This window comes from Macrotis lagotis, chromosome 1 (genome assembly GCF_037893015.1).
Source record: "Macrotis lagotis isolate mMagLag1 chromosome 1, bilby.v1.9.chrom.fasta, whole genome shotgun sequence".
Taxonomy (NCBI): Eukaryota; Metazoa; Chordata; class Mammalia; order Peramelemorphia; family Peramelidae; genus Macrotis; species Macrotis lagotis.
Window position 1 is genome coordinate 613,331,579 of NC_133658.1, and position 20,094 is coordinate 613,351,672.

Below are 20,094 nucleotides of genomic sequence, written 5' to 3' on the forward strand. Positions count from 1 at the left end.
ATTGAAGTCCCTGAGCAAAAGGGCAGATTTTGATGTAGAGAGAAAAACTGAGCCAGATATTAAATTCCTTAAGTAAGGGGAGAAATGACCTTATGGTGTGGTAGATGCTAGCTGCCAAAATCTGGATAGAGTAACATACCTAGATGGAGTGGATCACAAAGTAACAGTGGTCACTAGGGGTTGAAATGCTGTAGGAATAGGGATTGGAAATGACAGAATTAAGAAACGGATGTACTTTTTCTAACCCTGTGTGTTAGGAGATATGAGAGAAAAGAAAGTTATTTCTTATCAATCAAGCTATCTGATTTCTGAGGGTCTTCTAGCTCTCAAATAATGCTTTTACTCTAAACTAATATTAATGGGGTTCCTATTATTATTAGTGGATCTGTACAGAACATTTCTTTTTACTTTCTTTTCTTAAAATTTTTCAACAGTTGGAGAAGAAGAAGCAGGAGAACAAAATGAGAAGAGACCAGTTAAATGATGAATATCTGGAACTATTAGAAAAACAGAGGCTATATTTTAAGACTGTGAAAGAATTCAAGGAGGTAAGAGCAAGGTTTTGATCAAGTTGTCATTTTGAAGAGGATCTCAATAAGCTGGAGGAGGGTGTCAAGAGAAGAGCAGCCAAGATGAAAAAGGCCTTGAGTTCAAGTCATAGAAGATTCAATTAAAGAAATGTGAGACATTTGACCTAGAGAAGAGAATACTAATAGGATATTATAGCTGCCTTCCAGTATCCCAAAGGACTGTCATGTAAGAGTTATTGGACTTGTTTTTCTTTAGTCCTAGAGAACAGAACTAGGAGCAATAGGTAGAAGTTGCAAAAAAAGTCAGATTTTGATTTGATATATAATGAATACATACTGAGAATTAGAGCCATTCTGAAGTTGAATGGGCTACCTGGAGAGTTAGTAGATTCCTCCCCAGTAAAGGCCATCACCTACAGGCTAGGGGGAACCCTTGTCTGCTGTATTGTCTAAGGGAATTCTTGTGTAACTGCAGGCTGGAATAAGATAATCTCTGAATTTCCTTCCATCTCTGACATTTGATAACTAATTCTTAAAGTCATAACTGTTAGAGTCTAACACTACAAATGGGATCTAGATTGCCTTTGCTTTGCACCCCCCCCCAGAATATTTCTTCTTCAAAGATAAGAATGGCAATTTTTTTCCCCTAATGATTTTATCAAAAATTGTAGCAAGTTGGGAACCTCAATTTGGATGTGAAGTGTGGCATTTGACTCATCTGTCCATGTTTCCCCCAGTCTCATGTAAAGCTATGAGATATTGTATTATTAGAAGCTTTAGTTTTAATAATAGCTGGTTTTTACATGGTACTTTAAGATTTAGAAAGTGCTTAACATACATTATTCTTCAGTCTCAGGGTCGCCTTATGAAGAAAAAGCTATTTTTAATCCTTATTTTATAGTTGAGAGAATTGAAACATATAGAGGGTAAATGACTTTCCCAGAGTCATATGACTGGGAAGCATCTGAGGGTGGAATTTTTGAACCTCAGGTCTTCCTGACTCCAAATGCAATATACTATTACATCTTGCTCTGTCTTCAAGGCTTAAGTGAGCACTTTAATATTTAAAATTGCACTCAAATTTCAAATGGCTTCAACCCATATAAAAACCTAATACTTTTTATTGAAACTGAATGTTATCTAACTTGATTTTACAAAACTGAGAGATTACTTTTCTTTTTTTTATCAACTAGTGGCAATAGCCTTATAGCTAAAAGTAGATGTTAAGGTGAGAGAAGAGCTGTATGAGCCAAAGGAGTATGTCTAGTCCTTGGAAAGTGAAGTAATGACAATAGTGATTCATAAGAGCTCCTGTGAAATAGTCACTTTCTACTCCTTATTGAGAGTTCTTGCCTTAAAATCTTTTGCTTCTGACCTAACTAGCTTTCTGTTCCCCAAGTATCTCTGGCTTTTGGTTGGAAACCAGCGAGGGCAAAGACCATGTCTTATTCTTCTTTATATCACTCACAACACCCCAAACACATTCTCTTGAGCATAGTAGACATTCAGTAAATATTTGTTGAACTTAAAATGGCAGAAATTCTGACTTTGTCAAAATAGTCAATAAACATTTATTAAGCACTATGTCCTTAATATGTACCAGACACTGGGCTAAGATCCAGGGATACAAAGAAAGGCATATACCTGTTTCTTCTCTCAAGGAGCTAACAATCTAAAGAAAAAAGACAACAAATAAAAAAGTTGAAAAATCAGTGCGGGGATGGGTGAGGGAAGTTACCCATCATTGGCCATGAAGTCCTGTAGCCAAGTTGGGAAGTGATCTGAGGAAATGAGTTTTAGAATTGATTTCATCTTGCAGAATGATGAATTTGGGATTTCATAAAGTCCAAGAAATTTGTCAGGTGGGAAATAATGAGCTAGAGTCTTTGGATACCCTTCTTAAATGGATAGAAAATGTTTATTAGCTAGAATCTGTCTACCTTTTTTTTTTTTTTTGCAAGGCAATGAGGTTAAGTGGCTTGCCCAAGGCCACATGGCTAGGTAATTATTAAGTGTCTGAGGCTGGATTTGAACTCAGGTACTCCTGACTCCAAGGCCAGTGCTCTATCCACTGCACCACCTAGCCGCCCCTAGAATCTGTCTGAAGACTGACAAGGATAATGAGGTTTCTCAGAACCTTGTTTGGAAAGAGTTGACATGACAGCAATCTTCAGTTGTGCTTTAACCCAAAGAGCAGAACCTAAACCAGTGGGAAGAAGTTACCTGGAGACAGATTTTGCCTCAATATAATGGAAAACTTCATTACAGTCAAATTTGTTCAAAAATAGAATCAACTGCTTTGAAATTCCCTCTTACTAGAGATTCTGAAGCAGAGATTTTATGACTCTTAGGAGAATGACTTCTGAGGTTGCATCAGGGTCTAAACATTCATGCTTCCATATTATTTTCTAAAATTGAGTCCTCAGTACTTGTTAGGTGTGTTAAGTACTCCTGGGCACCTTCTTTTCTTTTAACTTGAATGAACTATAAGCAAAGACAAAACAAAAACAAAAATGAGAAGTGTTCATGCACTTGTTTGGTTGCTCCTGTCTCATTTCCTAGACAGGAGCAACACCTTCAAAGTGCTAGACTATCATCTTTAGGGAAAGTAAAATGCTTATTTATACTTGCATACTAAGAGACTTCTTAGACCTTGAAAGATGTGGTGTTATATTTTCTCACTACACTCACCGCATTGCACTCAATCAGTAAACCTTTATTAATAGCAAGGATTCAAAGGCAAATGAAGCAATTCATGCTCTCCAGGACCTTCCAGTCTAATGAGGGAGGCAATATTTACATAAATGAGTTTATACAGAATATATATAAATTGAATAAATGCAATTTTAAGAGAAAGGGTAGTAAAAGTTAGGGAAATCAAGAAATAGGTGCTCTCCCTGTGAATTGATTGAATGTATAATGTATACATTTTAGATATTAAAGGCAGGATCACAAATGTACCTTATTTCATTTGAGCATAGGCAGCTAATTGCTTCTGATTTTAACCTTGAGGATAATATAAGAGAAGTGTCAATGAACTTGACCTCCAGTAGTTGTCAGACTTATTGGGAAAACAAGACAAGCAAGTCATGAAACTTCTAGAATGCAATGCAATCTTCAGCTGCCATTTTAGTGTCTCTTACTGGAGGTTGTAGAAAAAGCTTGAATGTAGCATATTCACCAGTTGCTGATAGGCTCAATTTGGATGCTCTTTCTGCCAATGCAGATCACATCCTCTCTATGTCCATGTCCTCTCAGATTCCTCAGGGGAGGTCCACCCAAGGTGCAGGGAAACTTCCTTGGGTTTTTTTCAGTCTGTTAGAATACTAACAAAGCATGCTAACTGTCCATTGACTACTCTTCACTTTTGCCAGGTGAGCATTTATTTCATAGCAAATTGATTTTCATTAAATAACAATGAAACAAAGTAATTTCTCCCCTCACCCAATTTTTAGGAATTAAGTGGTAGAGCCTCTCCACAAGGAGGTACAGAGGAACTACACAAAAGGATGCACATACAGGGAATACCTGTGACTGGGGTCTATGCAAGGCGGGACAGCTCACAGCCCCAGTGCTGCAGAGCTGCCAGTGACTTCTGTTTAATGCTGCCACTTTCTAGAACTCCTGTGCATTTCCTCCTTTGTAATTTAGAGTTCCCTCCTCATGCCCACCAGGCATGGGTGCCCCAGCTAACTGTCTGCTCTGGCTATTTTCAGGCTCATCTAATACTCTGAAAATATATTCATTGGAGGGGGAGGGGGGGTGTTTTCATTCATAATCCTCTCCTTGAAAGTCTGCTCTGGCAGTATTCCTTCCCTCTCCTTCAATGCCTCTGCTGATGTCTACTGGCAGACCCACCTCCAAGTGTCCTCTGTCTCCCGTAGTCGCTGTGATTAATAAGCCTTTCCCATCAGGGGAGGCTGCAGCCCTTTACTCAGTCAGCATTCTTAGCCAGTAACCCGAAAACTTACTTCACTTTACTTCCTTTTCCTCTTCCAGTATCTTGGAGGTTCTCTCCATCTTTGCTCTGTCAGTCTTTTTTCTCCATCTTTCTCTGTCAGTGGCTTTGAAATTCTCTTCCCAGGAATGCTGCATCAGAATATACAGAAGCCTAGGAAGTTATTGTCTTCTCCTTTTGACCTCTAGCAATGGGCCTGGAGACAGGAAAACTTGAAACCTCAGAATACTCACTAGTAGTGTGACCCTGGGCAAGTCACTTAACCTTATTTGCCTTAGCTTCCTCATCTGTAAAATGAGCCAGAGAAGGAAATGTCAAACCACTACAGTATCTTTGCCAACAAAACCTAGAGTCAGACACAACTGAAAATGACTAAACAACAACCAACTACACTGAATTGTCTTGACTTCTATTCCCTTCCTATAGTCTCTGTTACTTATCATCTTACTTATGATCAGAAACTTAAAATTTTTAGGTCTTTCTTATGACCCATAGCTAAGATAGTTATTTCCAGGACATTAGTTTTCAAATAGAAAAGGGATTGAGAGACCTTTGTGAGGAACTTTGTTTTAACTTCAACTCAGTAGCCCCCTGTACTGTGCAAAATACCAGTGGCTACACTAACTCTTGCCACCTTCACTAGCCTCAAATTCTAGGTTTTTTCTTCTGTCTTCTCTATGTTCTTTAAAATCCTTATTACCCCAAAATCAGTTATAGATGATATTCAACAAAACCCACAAAATTTATACTTTTTTTCAACTGTGTTCTTAAGAAAAACTTTTCTTGAGGACTAGAATACACCTCCAGCTCAGAAAGCAAGCATTACCACAGCAATTTTCACTAAAATTAAAGATTTCTCTTGCTAGGCAACCTTAGGGAAGGGAGATCCTGCTTTTTTCTTAGTCAAGGCAGGACAGGCAACATCAGGATCATGTAGTGAGAGTGCTTTGCTTCTCAGTCTTCTGGTGCCATATAGACCTCTAGTGAGCTCATGGCTACTTGTTTGAATTGACCTCACCCAAGGGCCCCAATTATGGTTCTAGTGTTTACTGGATGAATCCAAAGGGTTAGAGCACCATTTTCTGAAGGACTGGTTAAAAATATTTGGGGTAGTATAAGCAGTAGGCACAAATAGGGTACTTTACAGTTCTTCAGCTGCATTGTCCAGAAAAAAATATGAAATGAGAAAGAAAAAATCGCACACATGTATAAAACCTGCTCCTGAGGGAAGGTTGTGACTGGTAGATCACTTGAGTTTGGGAGTTCTGAGCTACAGTATGGCTATATCTATTCAAGTGTCCCTAATAAGTTGGTACCAGAAAAAAATAGTGAGTCAAAGATTTGTTGAGGGGAGTGAACTAGAAACGAAGAAGGAAAGGGGCAGAGGAAGAAGAGGAGAGACAGAAAGAGAGAGAGAGAATACTGAGAAAAAAAATGTTAATCAGTAAATATTGATAGAGCAGTTAGCTACTTTGTTTAAGGTTAGAGGATAGCCCTATGAGATTACAAAGAAATGTTAGACAGTATCCCAGTCATTGTGTAAATTAGTATTAATAGGTAAAAACTTCAGTTATGCTAGAATTTAAAATTTCATATCAGAAGTCTGTCTAAGAAATAGTACCAATTAGAAAATAACAGCTCTGAGTTCAGAGGAGGGAGAGCTCATCATAGGCAGAAATAGCCTGGCCAGACATTTTAGAGGAGGAGAAGAGGTATTTTACTCTGTAATAATTGATATATGACCTCATACTTCCTAGATTTAGCTGAGCAGATCTTATATCATCATATACAGGTAGTTCATTGAGAGTTTTACTTCTTAAAATGACAGAACACAGTTGCTGATTTGATTCTGTCCCCTAAATTTCTGTGGATATTTCTCAGATGTCAGTTACTATGATTACTGAAAGAAAGAAAAAAAAATAAAGACCCTAAGAGTAATAGGAAATGTATGTAGAGGAGCTCAAGCAAGAATATGCAATTGGTGTAGAACATCTTTGATTCAGAAAATGCAAGACTTTAAGAGAATTTTTCACTAAGTGGATCCCTGGAGCCTTGGAGAAGGTATCCTGGTGCTAGATTCAGCCAGGCCTGGAGTCTTATTAGCTGAGCACATTAATTCACTTCTAATAAACTTCTTCACTTACACTTTGAAAAGCTGAAATCTTTGTAGACAGCCATGGGAAACAAGTGTGGAAATGAAGATACCCTGTTCACTGAAGTTCATAAAGCTCAGAGTTCTAAAGGGAAGAGGGGAAATTTAACTCAAAACCAAGAATCCAGAGCCTGGGGCCAGAGTATAGGGGTCCAGGAGAATAATGATAATAAAAAGAAGAGCTATCATTTTTTTGCAGGAAGTTGGCACAGAACTTTTCATTTTCTTCTTAAAACAGTCCTATGATTTGATGGATGAGAGTGAATAGCAAAATTGGGTCTCGAATGTGATTCTCTTGACTCCAGATCCATTGCTTTTCCCCATAGCTGCAGAAACAGGATCTATGCCCCTGTGCTATGGGATATCATAAACACCATACAGCTTTCTTGGGATCTTTCTAGGTCTCAATTTTCACATGTGAGCTATTAAGGCATAGGTAGTAGCTCCAGGGATTCTTTCTTGGTGTCTTTCTCACTTGGGGACCATAGTTTTCCTTTTTATTTAATTATGAATCTGTCACTCATTAATTTGCTCTCTCAAAGGTATTTTCTTTTTGTAGCCTGTGCCATCGCTTGGAGTAACAATTTGCTCCCTGCCATGTTAAGTAGAGTTTCATTTTATTTGTTTTAAAATAACAGCCTTTAAGCATCAAGGAATAGAGCACAGAGCCCTTGATAATATTCTAGAGATTAGTGAAGAAGTCTTCTCAGTTTTTTCTCATTCCAGACAGACAACTGGTAATCCTTGTTGCCCTGATCTTGACTTGTCAGGCCTGGACATGGAAGATGCTAGCAAGGGTTTAACCTCAGAGCACAAGATAAATATCAAGAAGAATCTGAATGACAAATTTATCCAGTTAAGACAAGTACAGTACTTCAGAGAAAAGATGGCCAGACAGAATCATCAGAATATCTGTAAAATAGAATAGAAAAGCTAGAGATGTACTTAGAAAACAAAACGCTAAAGGAATTTGGGAGATTTGATCTCATGTCTAAACATAAAGAGAACTCTAGATATTGAAAGTGTAACATTTTGAGGAGGTTTAATGAAGATAAGACAGGCCTCAGAATGGACATGCAGTATTAATTAGAGATATTAACTTGGTGACCAATATAGGAAGATAAACCAGATCTGCTAATATGTCATTGATTAGACATTAATGTACTCCATTTGAGTTCAAGGGCTCAAAGGTTCAAATGCAACTTTGTGGAGATGTGGCCAAACATGAGTCAGGGCATGAGAAAAGACCAGGGCATTGCAGTGGTATGATTTGTCAACCCCAAAACCAAATGTGCCATTTTTAGTATCCAGGAGAAGGAGGGTAGAGTTCCACTAAGCTCTGTCCTGATCAGACCACATCTGGACCATTGGGTGCAGTTCTTGACTGTACATTTTTTAAAAAAACAATATTCACAAGCTAGAGCACATCCAAAAGAGGGGAACATCTCCAAACCTTGTGCACTAAGAATCAGCTTAAAGGAACTGGTGATGTTTAGCATAAATTAGAAAAGAAGACTCATTAAGAGAATGGAGAGATGGGAAATATGATAGTTATCTTCATTATTTAAAGGTATATCACCTGGAAGATGAAAACAATTTTTAAACATTATTAAGTATGTATATATTATACTAAAAACAATGCCAAGTTGGGGGATAAAAATACTCAAAGGAAGAGTCCCTGACCTTAAGGAGTTTACAATTTAAATTATAAGGGAGCAGTGTCCTGGAAGAGTGTGGAAAATCAGAGATGCCACAGCTAATTGATATGTTCTTCCTTAGAAAAGTATTGTTTATAATTGTTCTTAGAGCTAGAAGTGGGAGGGAAAAGAAGTAGATGAACATTGTATGGCATGACAAGAAGATGGCAGGGTCTGGAACTGGCTAGATAGGGTAAACTCTGGCTTTGTTTTACTTGGTTCCAGAGGGTAGAAATAGGAACCATGGGGAGAAGTTGGAAAATTAAGGCATGTTTACAGAAAAGAACTTCTTAAAGATCTGTTCAGAACTAACTCTTAAGTCAGTAAGATTCCCATTACTGGATAATAGGATAACCATTTATCAAATAATTGATTGAATTGGTTTGAATTAGATAGCCTTTCACTTCTGAGATTCTAAATTCTATGCAGGGAATATATCTATATAAGCTACTGCATCTACTTTTAGTGAATTTTTAATCCAGGAATTCTTGTCCTGGGATTCACAGCCCTACTTCCTCCCACGGGGGAGGGGGGCTGGTATGGACAGATTTCAAGACTCCTTTCATTTGGAAGAGAAAAAAAATTACATTATTTCTACTAATCTCTAAGTGAAATTTTGTATTTCTTTCAAATATTTTAAAATATTAAAGGTATAAGGAGTGATCCATAGGCCTATTACAAAAAAGGTTATAAATCCCTATTCGATTCTGAGAGAGAGATAGGCCATCACACCATCAAAGAAGTAGGGAAAGGAGGATAAGAGTACATGTGTATCCTGCCCATTTTAGAGTGTTGAAGATCAAATACAAGCTAAATACAACTAAAATAACCCATATCTAGATCTTAGAGAAGGTTCCATGAATTAAGATGAGGTTCTGGAGAATGTAAATGGAATGGTTTGGCAATGAGTATTAGGACAATAGACCTAAGAGTACAAAATGATTCATCATGTTTAATAAAGTTTATGTTCTTTGCTTGCTTAAGAAAGTTACATCAGTATCTTGAGCAATAAAGATCAATATATATTATATAAACTTTAGCTTTCAAATTAGTTATATGAAGTTTTCATTTTCTCTTTGTTCAGATCTCCACAGAGATATTGAAAGTGGGGAGAAAGGTAGGGAAATAGCTCAGATCTGTTAGGAAAATTTATACATGGAAAAAGGTTGGTGTGTTACCATCTACATTGTGTGATATGACACGAAGATGGTAGAGTGCAGCATTGGCAGAGTCTGGGGTTGGCTAGATATGGTGAACACTCTTCCATTTGACTTGCTTTATTTTTCTCCAGAAGGTAGAAACAGGAGCCATGAGGAGAAGATGCAAAATTATAGCATATTTAAGGAAAAACTTTAAAATACTGATATTATGAAAAGGGATCATAGGCTTCACCATATTGTCAAAGGGGGTCCATAATGCAAAAAAGGTGACAAATACCTATTCTATTCTAGTAGAGATAGGCTAACACCATCAAGGAAAAGGAGAATAATTGCTTGTAAGACCTGTCCATTTTAGTGATGGAGATCAAGGTACAACAATAAAAGACCATGCTTAATTGAGACAAAAATATAAAAGTAGCAGCAGTAGTTGCAAGAGAAGTCATTTGTAAACCATGTGGCATCATATAAATGTTGAGCTATTCTAATTAATTTCTCATTGCACTTTCTCATCAGGAATGCCGCAAGAATGAAATACTGCTGTCCAAGGTGAAATCCCATATTTCCTGAGAAAACTCATCAGCTGGAACCTTAATTGATTTTTCTAGCCTGGAGATGGATTACCATGTTATGAAACGTGATAGGAGTAGCTCAGAGATACCAGCAGACAGCTTCAAATATCCTGGATTTTTTTTCTATTTTGTTTCCTTTCATTCCCATGCCAGGTGTAAATGACAGTCATTCAACACAAAGGGTAGAACCAGAGAAAAAGCCCTTCCATAGAATAAGATGTACTGTGACCAATATTTCTTTTCTGTATAGATTTTTCTTTTACATCCACAATAACATTATACATAAGTAAGATATCAGGAAAAATATTTGCATCAAGTCTCTATAAAATAAAAATTAACTCATTCATTCCACAGATATTTATTTTCCACCACCACCCCTTCCTGTACAAGGCACTATTCTAGACATGGTGGGCTAGGGGGGAAAAGGAAAGCAATGAAGGAAATAACTTAGTAGAAGCAGGTTCTAAAATTTCTGAGCTTACAATGTAAATGGAAAGTAATATTATCTTTACTTCAAAAAAGGTATAATTGGGGGTGGCTAGGTGGTGCAGTGGATAGAGCACCAGCCCTGGAATCAGGAGCACTTGAGTTCAAATCCAGCCTCAGACACTTAATAATTATCTAGCTGTGTGGCCTTTGACAAGCCACTTAACCCCATTGCCTAGCAAAACCTTAAAAAAAAGGTAAAATTAATGTTAATAGTATTTAGAAAATAAGAGAAGGATCCATTCTGCCTGGAATAGTGTTAGATAAAGGTCTTGCTCTAGATCCTACACCTAATGAAGACATAGTCATTTAGTCCTCATCCCCTTCAGTTAGGGGAAGTTCACCTGGGATTTCATTAGAACTTGAGTGGCCTCCTCAACCTTGAGTTAAAGGACCTTGGTTCAAATCCCACTTCTAATATTACTTTCATGGCCTTGCATGAAGTCATTTTATCTCCCATGACCTGCCTATCCCTTCCAGCACTCACTCTAATATGGTCCATGAGCCAACTGTAAAGTCAGAGCCTTCTGACTTTCTGGGGCAGCATACCCCACCCTTCTGCCAACCTCAGCACATCTTGATCAATTGTGTTCATCCAGTAGCCATTCCTTTTCCAACCTGGCCTAACTTCCCCCCTTGACCTTTCCCCAGTACCTGAGTGCTTCCTCCCCTGACCTGCCCACTCCAGTGTCTTTGACACTTTGTTCCATGCCCAATTTCTCTGCCCACTCTGCAAAGACTCACCAGTCACTTCTCCCATCTACACATCAACTGTGTTGATGAAATGCTCCCTCAATACCTCTACTGCTATCTTTCTGCCAGTTAAGGGCAAAGGGACCTGTAGCCCCACCTTATAGTCTGACTGACTCCTCTGATGAGCTCTTCCTAGATCCCAGACAGTAAAGGGAAGCAGGGGAGGTTTTGTAGAACATGTGGAATTTAAGCTCAGGCCTTAAAGGATTCCATTATGGAAAGAGAACTCAAGAAAGGAAAGGCAATTCAGAAACAAGAAATCACAAAGCAATAATTCCTCCACCTGTATAGCACTTTATATCAAATCCAGCTTTAAACACTAACTTACTTGGGCAAGTTACTTAGCTTCTCTTTACCTCAGTTTCCTCAAGTGTAAAATGGGGAAAATGCCATTTACCTCCTGGGATTGTTGTGAGGATCAAATGAGATCTCTCAAAAGCATCTGGCACAATTTATAGCACATAAGAAATAGGAGCTATATAAATGTTAGCTATTATCATTCCACGCTCAAAGGTAGAGCCTACAGATACTGTAGCCCCATTTTATAATAGGAATATTGAGACTCGGAGAGTTTTAAGTAATTTATCTATGGATATACAGCTAGTAAAAGAATGAAAGATAGAATGAACCTGTCTTCCTCACTGCAAGTTCAACCTTGCTTCTCCATTAATAGACCATTTTAATTAAGAGTGAAGTAGTGAGAACTGAGTCTGGAAATGTCATTTGGCATTAGATCATATAGAGTAATTCATTACAGGTTAAGGAGATTTGGCTTTATGCCAGAAATAATAGATCACTGAACCAAATTGTATGAGTTTTATACTCCCAAGATTCCAGTTAATTTTGACAATATGGCCATGCTAGAAGAAAAGAGATTTCAGAATGGGCTTCATGACAAATTTTGTGACCAAACACTAGTCAGAATTTTTGGATAATTAAATATGAAGTTTAAACATATTAGACCGGTACAATTTTAACTCCAGTCACGTTAAAAAATATAGTACACAGAAATACATACATATATATGTGGAAAGGCATGGGTTATGTGTATGAACTTTTTAAAAAATGCACTCTGGATCAATGAGCATTAAGTCCTCTGCTTGACAGCACCTCTTAACCAAACTGAAAACCATCTTTCTCTGTCCTTTGGAATGTAGCAAGCACAAGAGTCACATTCTCAATGTACTTTGGATTTATCTGCATGTAACAAATCCTGCCAACTTCCTGGAAGGAAATATAGGTAACATGATAATCCTCCTGTAAGAAGGAAGCAATTTGGAGGGTTTGGGGTGTTTTTGACATTTGAGTCAACAAATATACAAAACTATCTTATGAATGTTTTGAAGATGGTGGGAAAAGATCCCTTGCAATTGGGTTGGTAAACCACTTGACTTTCCAGAGAAGCATTAAATACAATTTCTCAAACAGGTTACAGCCTTTCAGCTTTAAGTCTGTAACTAGACTCTTTCTTAGTTTCATTTTTTTTTCCTGGGCTGACAATGTTCATGGTACAGAACTTCCCTTTAGTGGAGGAGGGGGAGAGTTATAAGGGCAAGAGTTTTTCTATGTCACTGCAATCAATTCTGATTCTCCAAGTTAATGGAGAGTAATGGTGGGGTAAATAACCCCAAACAACAGATAATTAAATATTTCTATTTAGCTTCATTCTGTTTTGTTTTGTTCTTAAGAGAATAATTTATATTTCTAATTGTTTTTCAGATGGGCTACTGTAATAATTGAAAATTAATTTACATTCCTTTAGAATATATCTACAAAATAACAGGATACAGATAATAGAGACTTGTTGGGGGCAGAAGAAAACTAATATTTGTCACATGTAAATATTACATAGCCTCTTGCAAATAGATAAGGGGTTGCTTTGTTAAACTAGAAAAAAATAAAAATGTAAAAAAAAAAGATCCAAAATATTAAGGGAACTAATGGGGGGATGGAGAATGAGAAGGAAAGGGACCTAAGCATACAAAATTTCCATACTAAAAATATCAATCATCAAAACTTTCAAACAAGTTAAAAAACAGGAAAGTCAGGGGAACATATTAGGTACACAAGAAAGAGAAACAAATAAACATACTGTATTAGCATAGGGTCAAATCCCAAAGACCCCAACTACTGGGGTAAGAATTCTCTGTTCCATAAAATGTTCTTAGAAAATTGAAAAGCTGCTTGACAAAATTAGGTTTAAACCAACAGCTTGTACTATGCACTACAATAAAATAAATAGATACATAATGTAGAAATAAAAGATCACAAAGTAAACAATTTAGAGGAACTATGGACAGAGGAAAAGTTCTTGACCTAAAAAGAGATTCTTCCCTTTTAAAAGGGAAGACAATGAATACTTCAAATTATATATCAATTGCCTTGATACTGGCATATGTTAAAATTTCAGAACAGATTTGTAAACAAAATATAAAGCAAGTTATCACTAAAAGCTATCATGGTTTTGTTAACAAATAGTGCCAAGCTAAACTTATATCCTTTATTAATAGTTATAAGTCAAGTAGATAAGGGAAATGCAGTAGATATAATTTACGTGGTTTTCATAAAAGCATTTGACAATGTATCTCAACATCCTTGCAAACAAGATTAGGATATGGGAATTGTATCAGTTTGATAAGATGGATTTGGAAATGGTTGAATGAACCAGACCATTGAGTTTTGATTAGTAGGTAGGTCTCTAGTGAAATGCCACAAGGTTGCCTCTGCCTTGTTCAAGATTTTTCCCAGTGATGTGGATGAAAATATACATGGCATGCTTATTTAATTTGCAAATGACAAGAATTTGGGAGGGACAGCTGATTCATTATGACTGAATGACAAACTTAAGCTGAAATAATAGAGTGAAGTGAAAAGATAAAAGTGGGATAGAAATAAGATCTTGGAGTTTTTTTAAAAATAATTGCACAGGGGTGACTAGGTGGCGCAGTGGGGGCGGCTAGGTGGTACAAGGGATAGAGCACCAGCCCTGAAGTCAGGAGTACCTGAGTTCAAATCCTGCCTCAGACACTTAATAATTACCTAGCTGTGTGCCCTTGGACAAGCCACTTAACCCCATTTGCCTTGCAATAAATAAATAAACAAATAAATAATTGCACAGATATACAAAATGAAGAAATCTAGGAAAAAATTCATGTGAAAAAGACCTGGCAGCTTTAAAAGCCCAACATAAGTAATTGTATATACATTAATAAACAAGCTGTGTCCAGAACAAGAGAAATTGAATCTTACATACATTGCCCAATTCCAATAATCACATTTTAGGAGTGTTTTAAGCTAGAGTGCATCCCAGTAGAGGGGGACAAGAACGGAGGAAGACCAGGTCATGTGATTAGTTCAGAAGGAATATCTAAAGAAAAGAAATGTAGGGACTTGATATTTCTATAAGTTTTTGAAGTACAGAGTAAAGAATTGTTTTTACTTTGTCCCAGAGAGAAGAAATGACCGTCCTATTAAAATTGCAATAACACATTTGGTTCTACATTAAGAAAAACTTAATGACAATTAGAGTTGTCCAAAACTGCTCTGGGGGATAGTGAGCTCCTTGACACTAGAAATAGGATCAGAGATTTAGAAATGGAATGGATCATACAGGTCATTTAGTCTATTCTCATTTTAGAGGTTTTTCCTTATTTTACAAATGAGGAAACCAAGGCTCAGAGAGATGAAAGTGAGCTTTCCCAGATCACAGATGCCACTTGTTGGGACACCATAGCAGGGCTTTGTGATTGGATAAGATTTGGCTAGGTAATCTTTGAGGTTCTGTCCAATTCTGCAATTCTGTTATTCTCATTAAGTCAGTCTTGGAAAAGCCAGGAGATAATAGTACTCAGCAGTCACAGGCTGGACTTTTCCAACTAAGGCAAGAGCATGAGTAGTAGCATTGACTGACTACCCTTGTTCCAATATCACACACTTGGAAACATCTGAACTTATTAGTACTGAAATGATCCCTACCATAATGTAACAGTGAATTCTAAAAATACATACTGCTGCTTCCTCCCAAATAGCACATGTGTTATTACTTGAGAAATCCTGAATTGTATTTTGATTGTATTTAAATCATAGAGAAATTGAAAAGAGGGTGAACCTAGGACCTCCAGGAGTTTCTGGCAGAAACATTTCTCAGTTTATATTCAATTACCTATTGATAGTAAACCACTACCAAAATGAAGCCAATAGGAGACAAATAATCATCAAATTTGGAAATGAATGTCTATTATTGTGAAAAATTATTTCTAGTTGAGTAAAACCCTAAGATTAGGTTATGATGCTAGCACAGGGATGTGTTAAATTAGACTGGAATTTTATATGAAAAATAAGCATCAAACATTATACTAGGCCTGGGAGGTAATTTAGTTTTTTTTTAAAAAGTCCCTGCATTTACAGATGAGATCAAAGCAATCCATAGTCATATGAAAAATTGCTCTAAATCATTATTAGAGAAATGCAAATTAAAGCCTCAATGAGGTACCACCTCACACCTCTCAGACTAGCCAATATGACCAGGAAAGGATAAAGATCATTGTTGGAAGGGTTGTGGGAAATCTGACACTATTACATTGTTGGTGGAGCTGTGAACTCATCCAACCTTTTTGGAGAGCAGTCTGGAACTACACCCAAAGGGCAACAAAAATGTGCATACCCTTTGATCCAGCAATACCACTACTGGGTCTATACCCTGAAGAGATGATGAAAAAGGGTAAAAATAACACTTGTACAAAAATATTCATAGCAACCCTGTTTGTGGTGGCAAAGAATTGGAAATCAAGTAAATGTCCTTCAGTTGGGGAGTGGCTTAACAAACTGTGGTATATGTATGTCATGGAACACTATTGAAACCAGGAGGGATGGGAATTCAGGGAAGCCTGGGGGGATTTGCATGAACGTGATGATCAACCTTGATGGACTTGCTCATTCCATCAGTGCAACAATCAGGGACAGTTTGGGGCTCTCTGCAATGGAGAATACCATCTATATCCAGAGAAGGAACTGTGGAGTTTGAACAAAGTTCAAGGACTATTCCCTTTAATTTAGAAAAAATAAATGTCTTATTGTCTGATTTTGTTCTCTCTCTTATACTTTTTGTTTCTTCCTTAAGGATATGATTTCTCTCTCATCACACTCAATTTGGATCAATGTACAACATGGAAACAATGTAAAGACTGACAGATTGCTTTCAGTGGGGGTTGGGGGGGAGGGAAGTAAGATTGGGGGAAAATTGTAAAACTCAAAATCTTTTTTTTTTAAGTTTTTCAAGGCAATGGGGCTAAGTGGCTTGCCCAAGGCCACACAGCTAGGTAATTAGTGTCTGAGGTCAGATTTGAACCCAGGTACTCCTGCCTCCAAGGCTGGTGCTCTATTCACTGTGCCATCTAGCCGCCCCCTAAATAAAATCTTTAATAAAAGAAAAAAAAGAAAAGAAAAAATTTCCCTGCTGGAATGTGGCCATGTGGCTATGACATATTCACAAATAACCATATACATGATAAGTACATCAAAGAAGTGAGCAAATTAACCAGTTCTTAGCATAGGGCCTGGGTTCATGATAGATGCTTCATAAATGTTTATTGATTGATAAGTAGAACTTGAGGAGGGAGAATATTTCAGACATTGAGCAGAGCCTGAGGAATATGCTATATAAAGGAATATGCTCCAGAAATAGAAATAGTCCAGTTTGATTGAAACATAAAGACCATGGAGGGAAATAACATGGAATAAGGCTTAAAAGATAGAATGGAACCAGATTGTGAAATGCTTTAATTACTAAAGGAGTTTGAGCTTTATTATTAGAAAGGAAAACGAGATGGAGAATAAGTCACTTAGCTTTTCTGGGTTTGTTTTCTCACCTGTAAATTGATGGGGAGGGACAAGATGACCTCTGAGGTACCTTTCAGTTCTAAATCTATGATCTGATCATATCACCTCTTTTGGCAGACTTCTGACAGTGGAAAGGAATCTTCTATTGAGAGATTATATTAATAGTACAGGCAGGCTGGCAAGTTGCCTTTGCTCAAGAGGGAGCAGTAAAAATAGAAAAGGCAAGGACAGACTTGGAGAGAGACACTGGAATCAGCAGGACTATGCAATCAGATATGAAAGGCAAGGGAAAAGGAAGAGTCAAAGATAGCACTCACAATTATTTGTATTGATCTTAAAACTACTGTACCCTTTTCATGAATTTTATCTAGCATATTTCTATTCCTATACTTATGCAGTTGGATTTTTTTTAAACCCAGGGTCAAGATCTTACTTTTTATCCCATTAAATTTTATCTTTTTTGCTTCAGTCAAATGTGGGCAACTTGGTATGCCATTGGCTGAAATGGTGAAGTCACAAAAAAGAAAGTTTAGGGGGAAAAACAATAAACTCAGTTTTGAATAAGTTGACCTTCAGATATCAGTATGGGGTGGCTAGGTGGCGCAGTGGCTAGAACACCGGCCCTGGAGTAAGGAGTACCTGAGTTCAAATCCGACCTCAGACACTAATAATTACCTAGTTGTGTGGGCTTGGGCAAGCCACTTAACCCCAGAGCCTTGCAAAAAAAAAAAAAAAAAAAAAAGATGTCAGTGTGACAGCCTAGTGGAAATGTTTTATAGACATTTGGCAGTGTGGGTCTGGAGAGGTAACATGGTACAGTACAGAGAGATATATATGTTTAAAGTCAGTCTGGGTTAAAATTCCAGCTCTAGTACTTCTTACTTCTGTAATTGAGAAGGCAACTTAATTTATCTGTGCCTTAGCTTCCTCATCTGTAAAATGATAGAAGTGAATTAGAAATGGGGATTTTTTTTTGTTTTCTTATAACTAACTTCAGTGTAATTGATTTTCTTTGTAATCCTATTATTATTTTTTTTTTTGCATTTAAAAACATCATTCTGAGAAAGGGCTCTTAGGCTTCACCAGACTGTCAAAGTAGTCCATGATCCAAAATAGGTTATAAATCTTTTTTTAAATAAGATATTAAAAATTATTAAATCGATAAGGTTCCTTATAGCTCAAAATCTGTGGCTTCTAGCTTGGAACTTGGAAGGTAGTTCAAAGAGAGAGTGTGTTTGGGTGTGAAGAGAGAATGATGGCAAGAATCTTAAGAGGGAGAGGGAGGGAGAAGGAGAGAGATCCCTGAAAAAAAAAGAAAGAATAATGAGAGGAAAAGTTGAAGTGGACTTAGCAGTCCTTTAATTCAACTTCATTTTAGATAAGAAAACTAAGATTCAGAGAGCCTGAGTGACAAAGCAGCTATTCAAACTCAGTTCACTACTGCCTCACTATGGTGGCTCCATAGCAAAGATTATCCAGAAGTTAACAGTTGTCAGTGTCAAAGGATGCAAGAAGTCCAGGATTCAAAATGCATTTTTTTTTTAGGTTTTTGCAAGGCAAACGGGGTTAAGCGGCTTGCCCAAGGCCACACAGCTAGGTAATTGTTAAGTGTCTGAGGCTGGATTTGAACTCAGGTACTCCTGACTCCAGGGCCGGTGCTTTATCCACTATGCCACCTAGCCACCCCTCAAAATGCATTTTGAGGAAAGTGCAAATGAATTATGATATTTATGGGTATCATTGGACTACACCAAAGCAGAACATCTTAATTATAAATTTGATTTATTTACTTTGGGAACCATTCATTGGGAAGTGACTGATTTGTAAAAGCAAAATATATTATAAGAAGCAAATAAACATGTTATAATGATTGGTATAAACAAAACCCTTCTCTCTCTCTCTCTCTCTCTCTCTCTCTCTCTCTCTCTCTCTCTCTCTCTCTCTCTCTCTCTCTCTCTCTCTCATCAGATGAAATAGTTTAGAGGGAAAAGAAGGCCCAGGACACAACTATGTAGAACACCAAGGGCTAGAGGATATAATTTGAATGAGGATCCTGCAAAAAAAAAGACTGAATAGAAGCTGTCATATAAGTAGAAAAAGAATCAGAAGAGAGGTGTCCCAAAAATCTAGGGAGAAGAGTAGCTAGTGCAGAAAAGATGGCCTAGAAATATGAAGTCAAATATGAAATTGTCCCTGGTCTCAAAGAGTTTACTTTCCATCAGGGTAAACATGAAACACGAACTGATATAAATATATGCAATGTCAAAACAATATGAAACACCAATACCTTTCAGAATCATGAAAGGCCTCACAGAGATGGCAATAGACTAGGTAGGCACTAAGGTGTGAATGACTGATGACCAACCCTCATCCTCCATCCAGTCTTTTCCTAGTAACTCAAATAACTTTCTAATTAATAGGATCTCAGATAGTTAAAAAATGGACCATGAAGAGTTGGGCTTTGACAGTTTCAAAGACTGTCAGAACCTTTTTTCCACTTCCAATCTTCTTTTGCTTTGTGATAATCCAAGTCCCAAGACTTAGCAAACTAATATTTAGCCCTAACCCACTACCACAGTTGGACAGCTAGAGGATACAATGGCATCAGGAAGACTCATATTGCTCAGCTCAAATCTGGCCTCACACATTTATTGTGTGATCCTGGACAAGTCACTTAACCCTGCTTGCCTTAGTTACCACATCTGTAAAATGAGTTCAAGAAGGAAATGACAAATTACTTCAAATGGGTCACAAAAAGCTGAACATGACTGAAAGACAACAATCACACAGTCTCCCATAAACCAAAGTTACCACATTTCTTCACCTTCTCACTTTCTCTCAAAACTAAGCTCTTATTCCATAGTGGCCCTTGGCATTTTTGGATTTGTTTTCACAAGTTCTATAGAATGTTGAAATCTTTTTCCTGACTTTTCCAAGCAAGAGGAGTTACA

General features: G+C 37.3%; 1 protein-coding gene across 3 annotated transcripts in view; it reads left to right on the forward strand.

The window, feature by feature from the left end:
- Positions 1–12,970, forward strand: part of CCDC93 (CCC complex scaffolding subunit CCDC93) — a 116,940-nt gene extending 103,970 nt beyond the window's left edge. For all 3 annotated transcript variants that reach the window (XM_074215012.1, XM_074215013.1, XM_074215014.1), the window contains 2 exons: positions 435–548; positions 10,011–12,970. In XM_074215012.1, the coding sequence (XP_074071113.1) occupies positions 435–548; positions 10,011–10,064 (168 nt within the window). In that variant the 3' untranslated portion in view covers positions 10,065–12,970. The remainder of the gene's footprint in view (positions 1–434; positions 549–10,010) is intronic.
- The last annotated feature ends 7,124 nt before the right edge of the window (positions 12,971–20,094 follow it).